Below are 17,438 nucleotides of genomic sequence, written 5' to 3'. Positions count from 1 at the left end.
GCAATGATCCAGCGCTGGCTGGCTCTTGTCCTGCAGCTCGTAGTAGCCGTCCTGGCCCTCTGCGTAGTGACACTCGCGACACAGCTACGCTCTAATACCGCTCTTACTGGCGCCAGCTTGGTCGCGCTCATGTCGTTTGGGGAACAGCTGGCGCTTATCATCAGGTTCTACACGGATCTGGAGACGTCCATCGGCGCTGTCAGTCGGCTAAAGGCGTTCAGTGAGAATGTCAAACCGGAAAGCCGGGAAGGCGAGACTCTAGTGCCGCCAGCAGAGTGGCCGTTGCATGGCGCCATCGAGATCAACGCCGTGTCAGCAGCCTACGGTGACAGTGGGGATGAGGACACAGCCAAAGACCTCGCGCTGGACAACTTGAACTTGACCATCGCTCCGGGGGAGAAAGTTGCCATCTGTGGTCGCAGCGGCAGGTTCGTTCCCACTTCCCCCCTCCTTGTTGTCCCCCTCCTTAAACCCACCCACGAACCTTTCATTTCTCGAACTGACACCCTCCAGCGGCAAGTCTTCTCTCCTCCTCCTCCTCCTCCGCCTCCTTGACCCCTTGGCCTCAACGACGACAGTCCCCACACCGGACGAAGAAGAGGGAAAAACGATCCAGCCCAAACTGGCCCCCCTGACGATAGACGGCCTCCCCCTCCACGCCGTGTCCCGCCCGCACCTCCGCCGGCGCGTTATCGCCCTGCCGCAGGAGCCCGTCTTCCTGCCCTCAGGCACGCCGGTCCAGACGAACCTCGACCCCGACCACAGCGCCACAGCGGCCGACTGCCGCGCCGCGCTGGAGGCCGTCTCCCTCTGGCCGTTCATCGCCTCACGCGGGGGCCTCGACGCGCCGCTGGCACCTGACACACTCTCGCAGGGGCAGAAGCAGCTGTTTAGCCTCGCGCGGGCCATTGTGCGGCGGCGGGTTCGGGCACGGGAGAGTGCGGCCGAGTTCGGGAGCGACTACTGTGGCGATCTCAGAGACGGCGGCGTCTTGCTGCTGGACGAGGTCAGCTCGAGTGTGGACCAAGAGACCGACGAGGAGATGCAGCGCGTGATAAGGGCCGAGTTTGCGGCGTACACTATCGTCATGGTCAGTCATCGGCTGGGAATGGTGATGGGGTTTGATCGGGTGGTGGTAATGGATGCTGGGAGAATTGTGGAGAGTGGGCGGCCTGGCGAGCTGGTTGAGAGGGAGGGATCCAGGTTTAGAGAGCTGTGGATGGTCGGGAATGGAGGCAAGGGATAGCGATGGCGCTCTGGGCAAAAAGATAACGGGTGAAACGTGACGGGGAACTCAAACGAAAACCGATTCCTATCGTTTTGGATCAACGAACGCCGTGATACCCCATGATATACTTTTATACAAAACAAATACAAAACAATAGAGCATTTCGACCCCAACGCCACCTATGCACCCCGCGCTTTCTCTTTTTTTCATCAGCGGTTTCTGTTGACAGAGAAACGCCGAACCATAACCTCCCGAATGGTGTATTTCTTGAGCGCCGCTGCGATGCCGCCCCGCTGCATCTCCTTCTCAAACACGGCGGGCGGGGGCAAGTCCACATAAACGAGCACCAGGCTCTTGAGCACATGTGAGAGGACCCGGTTGACACCCATCAACCACGACCAGGACCGCTTCGGCTCCTCATGGCTATATCCCTCCCAAGCCGGATCCGAATACGCAGGCATGACCATGACGCCAAACTCGCTATGGTCGAAGACAGGCCCGCGCTGATAGAGGATCCAGTCGACGCCAAACTTGATGCCGTGGCGGGGAACCCAACCCAGAGAGCGGAAGTGGTGGTACACGGCGTAGTTCACCAAGAACGGGTCGTCAGGTCTGAGGTCGGAACTAGCCAATCGAGGGGGGAAGTAAGAGTGTGCCCGGAAGAGTTGTAAAAGGTGCTCGGTGGAAATCGGAGAGCCTGTCACAGGGTCCACCACTTTGAGGGCGCCGAGGGAAAAGGCCAAGAAGAAGGCTTCCTCGGGTGCGAGCTGAAAGTGTTCTCTGTTGACAACACTGGTAGAGGTATCCTGGGACACGTCGGAGGTGCTACTCTTGCCAGGCGCGGCAGCAGGAGGAATAGGAGAGGGTACCTCCGGCTCAAGAGTCGCCACTCCACCACCGTTAGGTAGTGCTGAAGAAACGATTTTCGACGAAAGATCAGCCGAGCGACCCGGACTTGGCGGGTCAGAGCGCAGGGACGCAGCAGACTTAACCGTCGGCGAGAAGCGAACACTCTTGCGGCGCTCCTGGGGTTGTGAGACATCGCCTTCCAAGCCTGGAGCTGATGAATCCGAGGTGGGCCCATCTGAAAGCATCGAAGGAGGCGAGCTCCGTTCTTCGACAGACTCATTTTCGGCGGTGCCATTGATGAACATCTCGTCCACGTCTTGACTGGCAACCGAGGCACTCGCCTTAGATACAACCCCGTCAGCGATCCCGTTGGTAGAAGGCTGGCTATCAAAAGCCTTTGCATGGCCATTCGGGTCTAGAGCTGTCTGCAACACGCGTTGGTCTGGAGCACTGGTTTCCGACTCAGAGACGGCAAGCCCTCCAACGGGCCTTGACACCGGTCCTATCAGCTCCGCGTTAGAATTAGGAAGCATAAGAAGTTCAGCCGGGCCAACTGGCGGCTTTGGGTCAAGCGGGTGCTTGCGAAGTCGATCAGATATTGATCCGTCTTCTGGACACTTTGGTTTTGCAAGAGAGTTAGGGAGGGCGAGCAGTTCTGCCGGGCCAACAGGCGGTTTGAAGTCCCAATTGCGGGCATGGCTGGCGGGCTGGGCACCCACATGTGGAGACCGAGCAGCTTCAGCGGGCGCGGCCTCTGCCGAGGTTCCTTCCACAGTGCCTGCCGGTTCTACAACAGTAGAGTGGGCAGAATTGGCAGATGTATCTGCTACCTCGGCGGGCTTGCTAAGCCCTCCGGCCAACTTGCTCGATCCGCTATCAGAGGCCTGAGAGGCGGCCTCTGCCAACCTCTGCCTCTCAATAGCTTCCAATTCGGCTTTCGCTCTCTCCCACTTGGCCAGACGGCGCTCCTCTCGCCGCATCTCCGTGCGTGCCTCGCTGACGGTCTTGCCTTCCGGCGAGCCCCGTCGGGCCAGCTCTCGCTTGAGCCAGTTTGGCTCACTTCGACTGAGGCTCCCCTTTCCGTAAAAGCCTTGCTCCCAGAGCGCGCGTATCGACGATTCGTCTCTGACATGCACCGAGCGCGTTTCCGGGTCCCACACGCCAGTGTGTATAACCGACGGCTCGCGTGGCGGAGGTCGCAAGACATGGCTCAGCCAAGTATAGACCGAATGCAGCAGCGAGATCGGATTACTCGGGTAAAATGTGGGGAGGGGAAAGGTCCGGATTGGAGCAGGGAGAGCGTAGATCTGGTGTAGTGCCGGTTTGGTGGGTGACGCACGCTCCCCAGCGGCTACGCCAGAACTCTGGTTGCTGGCCATCGAGGCCCCTTCGCTGATCTTGGCGGCGACGGTGCCATTGGCGGCAGCCATTGTCGTGACTGTTACGGTTTCAGTCATGGCTATTGCGGTTCATGTCGACCTAAGGAGCGCGATGTTAGCTGCCTCACGCCACGCATCCGAGCCAAACAAACAGATGCCGACTTTAAGAGTAATTGCTCAGATACCGTTGTAGTCTATATAAATAAAGGACTTTCATCGAGCGTACAATGAAGTACATTGCTCTAAGTACCAGTATTCGGTGTCATCATCGCAATTAGGGTGGTGGGGAGGGAGGGAGGGAAGGAAGGGAGGAGGAGTCATGGGCGCGTGGCGAGCCTTTCGTCAAATTTGAGAGATACACGAGGGGCATCTCTCAATCCCACTTTGGCCAATGTGCTTATACTACCGCAGAGGCCGTGCGTGCCCCTCACTTGATGGCATCGCTTCCATCGAAAAAAGCGTGCCAATGAGGCTTCCGCCGGAGACTCAAAAGATATCATCGAGAGACCATGATGAGGAGAGCTCTACTTACTCGAGAGAGCAACACCCCCATTTGCTGAGAGAAGGTAAAATCCGGCCGTCCTGCGTGCCGGGAAAGCCAGCTGGAGGTGCGGAAAAGGCCGAGGTGTGGTCCAAAGGATCCTGCTCACATTTGGAAGGTGTTGCTGGTTGTGCTCCAAAAGCTTGCCAGAAGCTTGAAAAGTGGGTGATCCAGGTTTCGCAGATTTTTGAAGCGGCAGAAATCTCTCGCTTGGCCTGATGACTGAGGCACTGCCTCCACAGCTCCCAGAACGGCGGGATAAGTGGGGCAACGAAAACGGCAAACGGCACAAGCATAACTGGCTCGTCCCCAAGGTTCTTGTCAAGGGCGCGACGGGTGACTGTGCATTTCTCCAACTTTAACAGCAGAACGTCCCGGAGCGAACCCAACCCACCATTTCGACCCCTCTTCACCTCGTGGATGAAAGCTAGTAACCTTCCCGAGGGTCTTCCTTTCGGGAATTCGGTTCCATCGGAATAGAAAATCTTAATTCACGATTTGCGTTCCGAATTTGCCGCAGCGTGCTTGGACTCTCATCAGCGCCCCACATGGATTTGCGGTCAATCCTATTTCTTATTTCTCGCACGTCGCCGAACTTTCCGTCGTGCCAGATCCTTCCGGTCCGCGACCTGTTTCCCTCGCCCAAACAGCGATGACTGCTGGCAATGATCCGATGTCCATAGCAGTCCAAGGCGCAGCCTTGGTCAGCTTGATCTGGAGCTGTGCCGTCTTCCTCGTCCAGACCATCGGGATCACCCAGCTGTACGGGCCACTACTACTACCCCTACGCACCGGCTCCCAATTGCTGACATTGTCCGCTTCAGCTACCGTAGTCACTCTTCTCCGCGTCCAAAACCCGTGTCGCCTTCCCTAGGAGATGGAGAGGCACCTCACGTCACGATAATCAGGCCTGTCAAGGGCCTCGAGCCTTGTCTCTACGATTGCCTCGCGTCGACCTTTCTGCTCGCCTACCCGAGGTCCAAGCTGACTATCTACCTCTGTGTCGCATCCACAAAGGATCCGGCATATCCGCTCCTCCGTAAAGTGGTGTCAGACTTTCCAGAGTTCGACGCGAAGGTGCTGGTCGAGGAGGATGACCCCGTGCTTCATGGCACAGATGGCCATGTCAACAACCTGGGTCCGAACCCTAAGATTCGCAACATGAGCCGTGCCTATCGCGAGGCAAAAGGCGACCTCATATGGATAGTGGACTGCAATGTCTGGCTTGGGACCGGCTCTGCCGGGAGGATGGTCGACAAGCTCTGCGGCTTCGGGCCCAACGGCACGCGAACAACCCCCTACAAGTTCGTGCACCAACTGCCGCTCGTTGTCGACATTGACACACCCAGAACCGCAGAGCAGCAAAGCCTGTTGCCGAAAGACGCCAGCCTACCTCAGGCGCCCAGAAGCCCGCTCGACTACGGCGGTCGCCTCGAAGAGATGTTCATGTCGACCAGCCACGCCAAGTTCTACAGCGCCATCAACACCGTCTGCGTCGCCCCCTGCATCGTCGGCAAGAGCAACATGTTCCGCAAGTCGCACCTCGACTTCATGACGGACCCGTCCCGCAACCCGGTCCTCTCCGCGTCTGACGCCGGGCGCGGCCGCGGGCTCGACTTCTTCTCGTCCTACATCTGCGAAGACCACCTGATCGGCGACCTGATCTGGCGCTCGCCCGCTCCGGACGCCGCCGCCGTCACCTACAGGAACCACGGCCTCGTCTTCGGCGAGGTCGCCATCCAGCCGACGTCGGGCATGTCGGTGGCGGCCTACGTGGCGCGCCGCGTCCGCTGGCTGCGCGTGCGCAAGTGGACCGTCCTCCTCGCCACGCTCGTCGAGCCGGGCATCGAGCCGTTCCTCTGCGCCCTGCACCTGTCGTTCGCGCTAACCACGCTCCCGTGGGTCCACGAGAGGCTCGGCGTGCCCCGGACGTGGGGCGCCATGGCGGTGATCTGGGCGTCGACGGTCACGGCGTGGATGGCGCTCGATCGCTGGTTCAGCAGCATGCTGCACAGGCTGCAGAGCGTCGAGGTGGACGCGAACACGCCCTGGTTTGCGCTCGGCTCGGCCCGCAGAGGCGGCATCCCGCGGCGACCCTTTCGTGAGTGGTTGGTGGCTTGGCTGGGAAGGGAGACGCTCGCCTTGCCCATCTGGACGTGGGCGGTGCTGCTGGGCACGACTGTGAACTGGAGAGGCAAGCAGTTCAGGGTCCGCATGGATATGAGCGTCGTGGAGATTGAGGGCCAAAGGGCCCCGCCTTCGGCGCCGTCCGGGGACGCCAGCCGTCCCGACTCTCGTAGTAAACACCGCATAGACTAAGCTAGACCCTGCGATCTTAGTAATATACCCATAATTGTAGCTCTTTAAAAGACTTGCATACTGCGTACATGACAATCTCCCAACATGCCACATCACGGAGTCGGATGACTCCTCACCACCATTATCACATTCCGGGAAATATGAACTTCGCGCTTAGCAACCTCTGAAATTGTCCATCTAAAAGGTAGAGGCATAGACTTCGTAATTTCTCTCTCCAACAACGCCTTAAAGGACCCCCGAACCCCATGCAAGCCCAATTAAATACAGCAAACAGCAGCAGCCAGCGCCTTTCCCCCTAAAATGTGAAACCCCGTTAAGTGATGAGAGGGAGAAAAGAGAAAGATCAACAGTCCGGCTTCACTCCCACTTCTTGGCCTCAACGCCCTCGGGCGGGACGGTCTCGACTTTGCGATCCTTGACATCGTTCCAATCGGTGCTGAGCGCCGTCCCGTTGCTCTCGATGAAGCTCTTCATCATAGCCCGCTGTTGCTCTGGCGTCGCGCCCTTGTAGAGCTGCTTAAAGAAGTAGTTGACGTCCTGCTTGTCAACATCGTCCTCGGCCTCGGCTTCACCCAGCTTATCCCAGTTCTTAGGGCCCGAACGGCTGCTCGTGGGGTAGGCTGGGGCGGCGGAGGTAGTGGCGGTCGTCGGTGGCTGAGCAGCAGGTGGTGAAGAGACTGAGGCCCGAGATGCGCTCTCCGGCTGGTTGGCTGAAGCGGTCGTCGATCCCGGACCAGCGCTGGTAGTGAGTTCTTCCGAAGCGGGGCCGATCTCCTCCCGACCCCAGGAACCCCATTTGACACCGGGTGTCACCTTCTGGAGGACTAGCTCGATTTTCCGAGGTGTAACGGCATAACGAGACTTGGAAGGATCGATTCGTCCGCCGAGGATAATCGTCGACGTGGCTTCGCGGTCTCCGGGCTTCACGTAGGGAGCCGCTGCTCGAGGAAGCGGCGAGATCTGGATATAGTTGTCGGAGAACTTGACGTCTAGCTCGTCCTTATTGGCATCCTTCACAAACAGAGAAACTGTGACGTTGTTGTTGGACTGATAGAAATCGACCCTGAGCTTGAGCTTCTCGTCGGGGACGATTCCTGGGGCGGGCCCGGCGGGCTCGGCCTTATCAACATCCATGGCATCATCCGCCAACTCGACTTCTGGCTCCGGCTTCTGTTCCGTCTTCTTCTCCGCCTTCTTCTGAGGTCTGTCCGGGATCTTCTTCACACTGACTTTCCGACCGGCGTGGTCATTCGGCAACTTCTCCATGGCCCCAAGAACCTGGCTCCTCCAAGTATATGCCCTCTTCCAGTCATTCTCAAAACCCGTCTTTGGGGTGCCCGCCGAACCCCCTTCGCTTCCGCCCGCAATCCCAGCAATCCAAGTTGCCTTGTTGTCCTGGCCTGGTTGGCCCTTCTTATCGGCCACGGCGGCCTCGTAGGTCACGGTGTAGTTGCCATTCTCATCAACATTCTTCTCGACGCCGTCATCCTCGCGCGCCGGACGGCCCTCGGCCAGAAGCATGGCCCACCTGGCGCAGCAGTCGGCATCTGCGTAACGGCCGAGCTTGAAGTAGAGGACGGAACGACGATATTGCGCTTCGATCATCTGCTTCCGAGAATTTCCAGAGCCGCGCTCCGCTGCGATGTGGTATGCGAGCGCGGCATCGTCGAGCGCGGCGTCGTAGTTCTTCAGTTGCTGGTGTGCCTGAGCTCGGGCAAGCAGCCAGGCAGGAGAACTAGAGGACTCGAGGGCCTTATCCAACAGTGGTATGGCACCTGCAAAGTCCCTGTTCTGGACGGCTTCCATGCCCTTGTGGCCGAACGTTGTTGCCGACATTGTGCGTTCCGCTTGTGGAAGTTGTTCTAATGGTGGTCGGAATCCTGCGGGGTTATCCGACGATAACCTCACGATTCAAAAAGTGCGGAGGAGAGTGCTCAGCGGCTGAACAACTGATGGATAACACAAGATGTTGTAGACTCGAGCAGATCAGGACCTCATGGGGCAGTTTGCTCTCTACCAATCGGAGGCAGGAGCGGAATAATACTCAGTCACAGCTCGAACAACTTTGGCTGGGGCTAATCAAAGGTACTGTATGTAGAAAGTTGGTGGAAATCAGCAGAAGGCGGGGTAGCTCTTTCTGCCACTTCCATGCTGGACTTCAAGGATAAGCATTGAGCATCCGTGTGCCTGGGGCATTGACCGCCTTCCCGAATTAGATAACTAGCATGCTACCACGCCCGGCTAGTCTTGCTCCTCTTCGTTCGGCCTTGTGAACGCACAGCGCACTCTAGCGGAAGGAGGTGGGTACCGTGTGTTTCCGCCCGGCATTCAGGTCTCTCCCTGCCAAAACGCCAAGCTACATTCCGCGACATCAGCCCCGAGTAGCACGGTCGACGGCACCACTCGAACTGGCGGTCTCTGGTTGAGCAGCTGCAGCAGCAACAGTAGCGGCAGCAGCAATGTCGCATTTAGTAGGCTCCGGCAAGACCGCAAGCAGCAAAGAGCAGGCGGGCCTGCGCTACCCGTCCAATGGGAAGACTATTTATCACCGGCCGCTCAACCGCACCAAGAACGCCGAGCTCAGCCAGGCGAGCTTCGCGTACCTCTTTTCTGAGATGGTAAATTATGCACAGCGGCGGGTAACAGGCATTCAGGAGCTCGAGAAGCGGTACGCCGACCCCTCTGCGTCCCCCCTCCCTTTTTTTTTTCGCCCATCCCCATCCCCTCTTGCTCCTGCAAAGCTAACAAAACTCAAACGCCATCCAGCCTCAACCTCCAAGGCCACCCCATCGGCCTCAAGCTACTCGACCTCCTCCTGACCCGCGAGCCGCCACGGTCCCAGACGCGCCCGCTGACCATCATCGCGCTGCTGCACTTCATCAAGATCAACCTGTGGACGCACCTGTTCGGGCGGCAGGCGGACCGGCTCGAGAAGAGCTCGGACCCGGCGGCGCCCGACGAGTACATGATTGTGGACAACGAGCCGCTCGTCAACGCCTACATCAGCGTGCCGCGCGAGATGAGCCAGCTCAACTGCGCCGCGTTCGTCGCGGGCATCGTCGAGGGCGTGTGCGACGGCGCCATGTTCCCCGCCCGCGTCACGGCGCACAGTGTCGGCGGCAAGGAGGAGGGCGAGATGTGGCCGGGGAAGACGGTGTTTCTGGTCAAGTTCCAGCCCGAGGTCCTGGAGAGGGAGGCGCTGATTGGGAAGGGTTGAGTGAGGACGACGGCGATCAAGTGCATTACACCTTGATTAGACTCGGGTGGTTCTGGGCATGATTCTATTCCTTGGCGTTTGGGGTTTGGGGGAGCAAGCTCGGTTTTGGTTACTTTAAAATGGCCCATTGATATCATGTTGCAAGAGGGAAATTGAGACAGAAGTAGAAGGCAATGATGAATATTCCCGGACTAGCCCGCCTAACAGAGAGTGCGCCCTTGTCCCTTGATCCCCCAATGATGCTAAGTCCCTAACTGCGAGTGACACCGAAAACCCGAAAAAAAACAAAAAAAAAAAAAAATATTACTTGACCAAACTCCTAGCAATGCACGATGCACCCCACCAATGAAGAAACAAACGACGAGAACAAACCGATCGCTCTGCCTCCTCTCTCTCTTTCTCTCTCTCTCTCTCAACGCGGCAGGCCTTGGTACTGACTCCCACCCCCACCGCCCCTCTGCTTTGCCCCGGGTCGCCGCTTCGGCAGCACGCCCTGTGCGGGACCACGCGCCATCAGCTCGGAAAGCCCCAGGTCCTTCCAGGCGGGCTCGCGCGCCTTCTGCGTGGCCTTCTGGACCCCGTAGGCGGCGTGCTGGTCCGGCACCACGTCGTCTTCCTCCTCCGGGTTGATGGGCTGCAGATCCGGAGGCACGAAGACGTCGTCCTTGGGCAGCTTGTCCTTGCAGAACTCCTCAAACAGGTCCGCGTGCTGCGACTGGTGCATGTGCACGTACGTGAAGCAGGCGTCTTTATTCTGCGGAGGATGTAAGCGCGGTACGTGAGAGAAAAAAAAAAGGGGGGGGGTGTATTTATCCGGTGTTGTGGAAATAGGTTACCATTGTGGAGGCAATGGGCGCGTGAGAGAACGAGTCAGGCGGAGTGATGTTCTTGGAAAAGTCGTCGCTGATGAAGGTCGCTGGGACGGAGTTCGTGCTTGAGCTCAGTGGGATCCGCGAGTGTGGAGGCGTCAGGGAGCGGCTTGATACGCTGGGACGCGAGCTGTTAGCGTCCTCCATCTTGGCACAAATCAATAAGGTTTTGTGGGGAAATGTTGTGGCGTTAGTGGCTTGTTGTTCGGGATTGAGGCGTTGCAAGTGTCTCAATTCAGAGCACAACGACGAATCCCACAATCCCTACTCCACGTGTGCGATTCTCTTCGATTTCTCTCACTTCTAAAATGTTAAACACTAAGTGACGTTTTGTCTGAAATGCTAGCATCATATCAGAAACTAACAGCCTAACAGCCCTTTCCCATCTCCGTATCACGACGGGGCTCAAGTTCTTATTTAACTCTGATTTCCATGAGGTTATATGTTTTTGCGATTGTATTTACTCTGCACTCCGGTTGCCGATTTAGTTCCGTCTCTTAAACACTCGAGGTTTGGAGACTAGAGAGGGAGAGAATACTGTGAAGCAGCTCGATGGCGTAATGCAAACCTCGCCGATCTCGCTTCTCGAGGACCGAGGGATGTTATTCCTCGTACTCTAGGTCTTCTTCGGTTCCATGCTTCCAATCCCTGGCCCAGTTCAGGACCGTCCAATTGGCAGGACTTGTATCTTTAAGCTATCCGCGGCACGGATTTTGACCTGTAATATCTGATCCTTTCTGCCAAAACCAGATGCGGATCAGGATCCGTCTCCAGTTTTCCAATTTCAGGCGGATAGATAATACACGGTTCGCATCGACCAGCATGCCCCGCCATGTCACACGTCTCAGGTAACCTGATGTTTTTTGGCGAAAAGATTCCCGTGTCGGAGCAGCCGGCATGTGCGTGTCGTCTAGAGGACGATCCGTGTCTGATAAGATGTTATGAAGAGCTTTGTCAACAGGGCGAGGACCACTTTGCCTCCAGAGTGCATCTCAGAATGGCATCACTCTGAGCTGTTGTGAGCAATTGAGTGATTTACTACCGTAATTTATTAGGTCCAGCTAGTTATTCTCATCCTCGCTTCCGATTCTAGCATGAACGCCTCTATGTTCCACCCCGTTCTCTAGGTAACGTACCCTCTCAGTGCTGATTTTGTTTAATTTCACAATCATTACCATAGTTTACGATTGAACGGATTAAGAATCTTTTTTTTGTGAGATACGTTTTCCGCTTGTTGTCCATGCGCTATTATCTAAATCGGAAGAACCCAAGTATTAGGAGCTTCCGACTGGTACATTGCACGGTAGCTACCGTATCTGTAGTTACCGTCCGATTGAGGTCAACGTGCGCCAGCCAAACATCGGATCTCCCCTGAAAATGTGCGAGGGTGGCAAAGGCGGCCTTGGCCGAGAACCAAACACAAAAAGGCTTAGCGGGGAAATAGAGATGATGGTAGCTTCGAGCCATACGTGGGCTCGTCCCTTAATCCCATCTATCGTCCATAGTTAGAGAGCGCGGAGCGTTTACTCCTGACGCGGAGGCCTCAACGCGCCTGCAGCCTCTTCCTATACCGAGCTCTAATCTAGCATTGGGGTAGGCACACGCTACTACTTAGAAAGGACGCTAAAAATTGCGCCAAGACGCTCTGGAAGTCCCCTGGCTCAGATCTTGCCACCACTGCGTAATCCGCGCGTAACCCCCCGCCGCGCTTCAAAGAGTTGCACCTTAGCTCTCAGTCGAATGGGCCACGAAAAAGGTGAAGCTCGTTAATTAGCGCGCCTTTTCGTGTGCGGTGCTTCCCGCCCTTTCTGCCAGGGATCTCGACGGCTAACCCCGCAGCGCTACAAAACCAACCGAACCCAAAAAGGAACAGCGCGAGCATACAGACGAAGCCGCCAGGGCTGCTTGGTAACTCACTATTCCCAGATGAGATTTGATGGTGAGGGGGCGGAGGGGCTCTGCGGGATCGAAGGGGCTGGAGGGGGGGAGAATCCTTCAGTTTTGGTGGCAATGGCAGGGCAAGTTGAGAGTACTACCTACCTATATATAACGTTATACGGACCGCATAGTAGTAAAACACTGCAACGCACTGCAACGGTCGGATTAGGGTTTTATACAGAGTCCTACTCCGTATGCTTGGTTCACGCATGTCTGTGCCCGTACAAATGTATGTACTGTATATATACGTAGCATGCAGATACATCCCTTCCTTCAGTACCTATCCCTTGGCCCCGCTGGTGGATGCGAGGCTAAATGGAGCCGGGGAGCCCAGTAGTTACACTAGCATTTGGAAGCCTGCTACGGGGAGACGACTTGCGACGATCCAACTAGTTAACTAGCTTAGCAATCTCAACAGAGTTCAGGATACATGGCGATTCGTTTTGTACCCTTATCCGTACCTCGCCCCAGTCGACAGATGTTCGGGTCATAGACTGCTCTCACGTTGAACTGACCGCCAAATCATACCAGATCTGCGTCTTACAGCACCCCTAGCACACACTAAGCTATGGAGGTGCTTGGCATAACAAGCTGCCGGAATTGATCCGAACAGGACTGGAATCACCCAGCTTGTCTGCACTTGGCACAACAGCACTAGCAGGCGGGGTTCAGTTGGAGTTGCGCCGCAATGGAGCTACATGCATGGCATACCATGTTGTTACGTACATAACTGTGCGTTGTGTTGTACCCGTGCTTTACTAGTACGTACATAAGTATTTCCCGTAAAGCTCATACACACAGAAGGGTCATTTGGTATATGCGTTTATCAGCAGCACCGTTGTTGGCGGATACAATGCATCCTTCGCCACCTACACGATAAGGATGTCGAGTCCAAGATTTGGTCGCTAAGGTTGGAGGAATTACGGCTTGTTTGCGCCTCTTAAGCAGTCAGGTGTCACCGCCGAAAAATCAGTCCAGTATTCCGGGACAATGGGCGGCCCAAACTCGTGGCCAATCCCATCTTGGCTCGTGCTTAGAAGGAACGTTAATTAAGTTACGGAGTATTCCGTATAGCAGCCAAAAAAGAAGCGACCGGAGGCTGGGCCCGCTTGGCCCGCCTGGCCCCCAGGGCTGTGTTGGAAGCCATCCGTCCGGTGGGGTTCAATCGCGGTCCGCGTATTATCTGTGGCCGCTCGTCACAGCCTGATATGTTGATGTGCGCATCATTCTAAGGCCTCACTGGGCCCAAGCTAACGGGTTGCAAGGAGCCGCCCTGGCGCGTCGCAAGCTTGGTTGATCTCCCAGCGATCTTCGTTAAGCTCTTGCTGTTGTCAAAAGGAGGGCTCCGTCCGGCTCAGCTCGCCAAGCCAATCAAGCTCTCGCAGCGCAGCCGAGAAAAGAAAGTGGACCGCGCGCTACACTAAGCTCGTCTTTCGCATTGCATGCTCCAGGGGTAAGTGGGTACGAGCCCAACTGCGGGCCACGGCTAATGCAGCTCTCAACCCAGTTTCTGGAGCGGATTGGCTGCGCGTCTGGGCCTCCACAACCTTGATTTCCCAGGGTACGTACCGGGTCAAACTGTGCTCCCTCTTCCTTTTTCACTCCTCAGTGACCCAGGCGTTCTTCCTTCTGCGATCAGTCCGCCGCTCTGATTCACCGCTCCATCTCTTTCGGGGGACCGAACCAGAAGGCGCCGATCGTCACAACAGCTTGGGTCTTTCGCACCTGCAGTGTGCGGATTTCCGCAACCTTTGACATATACTAATTGCTCAATCTGTTCGGCTGTCCGTTGTTCATTTCTCACCGAGTCTGCTCGACTCCTTCTGGAAAGGGGTTTCGAGCCCACCAGCTTTCTATTCATCATCCACCGCGGATTGGTCTGAAACCTGCTTGCCGTGCGCCCACCGCGTGGCTACGTCCGCTGTTATTTCTTAAGGCACACAGGAACACGAAGCACAGCCATTGTACATGTGGTCAGTGGTTGGTCCGATGGTTCCTGCCCTACACCAACGGCGATGGTCATTTTTGGCGGCGTTTGTTCCACACATTGGCTGACGCTTCCAGGTGTTGCAGGTTTACGAATCCATCTTAGAGGACTCATTTTCAAAGGGCATTGCTTTTGGACCGACGTATCGGTCTTTTGCTCATACGGCCATTGCTTTGATATAATTACTTCCTGGCGCGGAGATTACACTGTTCGTCGCTACGCGTGAGCGCGCCATCTCTCGGCACCATGGCTTCAGGCTCCGCGCAGGACCCGGCTTCTCAGCCGGGCATGGCCATTGAAACCAACACTCTCCAGCACAAGCCCTCCCAAGACACGCTCTCCCAACCATTCCCCGCTTTCGATGAGAAGGAGGCGCGATATCCACGGCGCTCAGATATCTCAACGCCCGCCACGGTCCGCGCAAACCCGTTCGACACCGACGTCGAGGCATTGCCGGTTGCGACAAACGACTCGAAGCGGAAGTCGGTCGAGTGCACCAAGGGAGGGACCGACTGCCAGGTCTGGCCCGGCAAAGACTACTGGAAGCGGAAGGCCAAGGCAGCCAAGAAGAAGCGGACGAGCTGCAACTGTCTGGCCAGTCTGAGCAAGCGCAACCGCATTGCCGTCAAGATCCTCATCATCGTGTTCATTGTCGGCATCGCGGTGTCCGTGGGCTTCGGCGTCAGCAAGCCGCTTGGCGCGGGCATCTGGCGCAGTGAGACGCAAAACAACTGAGCCGCCCCCGCTTCACTCCGCGCGGCACTGACTCGAAGGGGGGTTGAGGTCCGGATCACCTCTGTACCGATCGCGGGAGGTTTCTCCTCCCCCTCGAGGGCGCCCTGTCTTCCACGGTCAGTTCCGGTTCATTATCCTTCCATGTCCTCGAACACTGCGTTCTGCGACACAACAATACGAAACCGCTGCCCCATTGTTTGTGCGCCGGACACGCACACAAGATCGCCCCCCCGCTGCACCATTCTCGCGCTCCCCGGGAGCACTAACTATACCTTCGCAACACCGGCCGGTTTGTTGCATCGCTCGATGTCCGGGGCACGCAGCCCTGTGTTTCCTAATGTGTTCCCCCTCTTTTTTCCCTCTTTTTTTCTTGGTCTACGGAGCATCTTCAAGGCGTTTACGGGTTCCATTCATGACATGACGAGGACAAACTCTGATTTCGTTATCCGGAGCCGCCACACAACAGCAGCTGGGCGGTAGGCAGCTTCAGGTCCAATAGCTACATAATAATCACATGCCAGAGATGGGAGATTCCGGGACATCCGTTGAGAGTATAGCAGATAGTAGAGGGGTTTGTTTGCGGGACTCGAATGCATGATTGTGTGACGGCGCAACAGAACTGTGCTAGGTCGCCAGTGTCAACAGAATCAAACTTGTTTACTCTGAGGCGATGACAGGCTTGTCACGCCTCGGTTCTACGCGCCTTGTAGTCCCGACGTTTTGCTACGCGCAGGTTGTTGTGTCTCAGGTGCCGCGCTACCAGTGGAGAGGTTTAGGTTCGAGCATTGGCAACCCATTGGCGCGACTACTGCAATCCAAGACATGCAAGCACCGAGACATGCTCAAATTGACAGATGAGCTTGGTACGTGATATTTGCCAGCGAGACTCCGGGGGACTCTCTGCCGGGTCGATCCTCTGGGCCCGCAACGTTGCCATCTCACTGGGCCAAGCTTCACAGTAACACATGCTTCACTGCCGAACGCAGTGATGAGCTTCTGGGAGCATTGAAAGCAGTCTACAGTGGGTGGCTGTACGAAGGAAAAGAGTGCCTTGTTGAAACTATCTACAAAGGAGACAAAAAGAGTGGTATTTATAGACAAAGGGACTGGCCAATGCGTTGAACAGCCTCATACAGCTGTGGCAAACGCGTGGCTAATACGCTTAGAAGCTCCACAGCTTCTGACACACCCCCCAGTTGAACGCGGTAGTCGTTTAACTACACTTTGTGGTAATACTATTCCTGGTGTTATATCCTTTGTCGCTCTTACCTCGATAGCTCCTTTAGGGGGCCTGCCTTCCGTATTCGGAAGTCTAAAAGAGTCGAGTATGGTGGAGCGATTCCTTTGAAGCTATAGTTTAAATATAGCCATCGTAACCGTAGTAGCGATAGTATTACTAGTTTTAATCGTAATAATAATAAGATGACGCCTCCTACGCTTGAATCAACGGATGACTTATTAGATACGCCTATCGTGAATATTACGATAGCTAGTAGGTCGACTTCTACTCCTATAATGCCTCGAAAGCGTAAGTGTGCTAAAGCTTCTATACTATGAGTACTCCTTTGTTCTATTACTAATTTTGTAGTGTTTTAGCAATCCTAGTAGATCTAGTGTTTTTAAGCGAATTCGTATGGTTTAGTTCCTTCTAATTGATTTAATAGCGACTCTATTATAGTTTTTAACACTCTACTAGTTATATTAAGATCGTTCGGGCTAACTAAATATAATAATATTAAAGCTAGTAAGCTTTGTAAGGTGCCCTATAGAATATATATATGGTTAGCTCTAATAGGATGTTCCTTTAGTAAATATTATAATTATTCTAGTATTAGCTCTTACTATTATTACTATACCTATAGTTACTATAAGTATAAGAATATATATATTAATTACTTATATATCTAATAGCTCTTATAATACTTATATTAATTAGAATAATCCTATTTCTTATATTAGGTTAGTAAAGGATTTAACGAAAGCTCTATTAGATGGTACTAAGGCTTCTATAAGTCCCTAGATCCTACCCTCTACCCCTAATATATAGGTAAGACAGAAGTGCTAATAGTTATACATAGGATCTTAAGAAGTTATATATAGTTCTCTGGAATGACCTTAAATGTGCTAGTATTTCCTCTAAGTAAGTTAAGGATAATACAGAGGAGTACGAGCTTGATAAGGCTAAACTCGTACGTTTTATAAAGATTGCCTACTCTATATATAATATTTTCTATTAGTTAAGCAAAATCAAGGAGGGTTGTAAGGCTTGAGTTAGCGTTTCTAATGACGCGTTAGGTATTATATCATTGCCTGGTAAGGATAAAGGCAAGGGCAAAGCTATTAATCCTAGTAATAGCTAATAATAGAAGGTTATAT

The 17,438-nt window shown here is 54.9% G+C and overlaps 7 protein-coding genes across 7 annotated transcripts; 4 read left to right on the top strand and 3 right to left on the bottom strand.

Annotated features, from left to right (window-relative positions):
* Nucleotides 1-129: 129 nt before the first annotated feature.
* Nucleotides 130-1,246, top strand: P884DRAFT_203292 (P-loop containing nucleoside triphosphate hydrolase protein; the record flags this gene model as incomplete). The annotated part of the gene is made up of 2 exons (XM_069438493.1): nt 130-428; nt 514-1,246. 2 exons carry the CDS (start codon nt 130-132, stop codon nt 1,244-1,246), a joined length of 1,032 nt encoding a protein of 343 aa, XP_069296644.1.
* Nucleotides 1,247-1,437: 191 nt separating this feature from the next.
* On the bottom strand, nt 1,438-3,507 carry P884DRAFT_270702 (uncharacterized protein; the record flags this gene model as incomplete). Its single annotated transcript, XM_069442373.1, has 1 exon — nt 1,438-3,507. The coding sequence occupies one exon, from the start codon at nt 3,505-3,507 to the stop codon at nt 1,438-1,440; it is 2,070 nt and encodes a 689-aa protein (XP_069296643.1).
* An 860-nt stretch (nt 3,508-4,367) lies between these two features.
* P884DRAFT_226128 (glycosyltransferase family 21 protein) lies at nt 4,368-6,358 on the top strand. The gene is made up of 2 exons (XM_069439642.1): nt 4,368-4,759; nt 4,822-6,358. The coding sequence occupies exons 1-2, from the start codon at nt 4,650-4,652 to the stop codon at nt 6,314-6,316; spliced, it is 1,605 nt and encodes a 534-aa protein (XP_069296642.1). The 5' UTR covers nt 4,368-4,649; the 3' UTR covers nt 6,317-6,358.
* Nucleotides 6,359-6,673: 315 nt separating this feature from the next.
* Nucleotides 6,674-8,152, bottom strand: P884DRAFT_278539 (SGS domain-containing protein; the record flags this gene model as incomplete). Its single annotated transcript, XM_069443195.1, has 1 exon — nt 6,674-8,152. One exon carries the CDS (start codon nt 8,150-8,152, stop codon nt 6,674-6,676), a length of 1,479 nt encoding a protein of 492 aa, XP_069296641.1.
* A 466-nt stretch (nt 8,153-8,618) lies between these two features.
* On the top strand, nt 8,619-9,718 carry P884DRAFT_226123 (NO signaling/Golgi transport ligand-binding domain-containing protein). Its single transcript, XM_069439641.1, has 2 exons — nt 8,619-8,984; nt 9,083-9,718. The coding sequence occupies exons 1-2, from the start codon at nt 8,776-8,778 to the stop codon at nt 9,531-9,533; spliced, it is 660 nt and encodes a 219-aa protein (XP_069296640.1). The 5' UTR covers nt 8,619-8,775; the 3' UTR covers nt 9,534-9,718.
* A 227-nt stretch (nt 9,719-9,945) lies between these two features.
* On the bottom strand, nt 9,946-10,372 carry P884DRAFT_278537 (Apc13p protein-domain-containing protein; the record flags this gene model as incomplete). The annotated part of the gene is made up of 2 exons (XM_069443194.1): nt 9,946-10,287; nt 10,370-10,372. 2 exons carry the CDS (start codon nt 10,370-10,372, stop codon nt 9,946-9,948), a joined length of 345 nt encoding a protein of 114 aa, XP_069296639.1.
* Nucleotides 10,373-14,104: 3,732 nt separating this feature from the next.
* P884DRAFT_35134 (uncharacterized protein) lies at nt 14,105-15,267 on the top strand. Its single transcript, XM_069445850.1, has 2 exons — nt 14,105-14,124; nt 14,414-15,267. Exon 2 carries the CDS (start codon nt 14,574-14,576, stop codon nt 15,060-15,062), a length of 489 nt encoding a protein of 162 aa, XP_069296638.1. The 5' UTR covers nt 14,105-14,124; nt 14,414-14,573; the 3' UTR covers nt 15,063-15,267.
* The last annotated feature ends 2,171 nt before the right edge of the window (nt 15,268-17,438 follow it).

The sequence above is a fragment of the Thermothelomyces heterothallicus genome, assembly GCF_042370625.1.
Source record: "Thermothelomyces heterothallicus CBS 202.75 unplaced genomic scaffold P884_scaffold_15, whole genome shotgun sequence".
NCBI classification, from domain to species: Eukaryota; Fungi; Ascomycota; class Sordariomycetes; order Sordariales; family Chaetomiaceae; genus Thermothelomyces; species Thermothelomyces heterothallicus.
The sequence above is the reverse complement of the archived record's forward strand: the minus strand, read 5'-3'. Positions and strand labels throughout refer to the sequence as shown.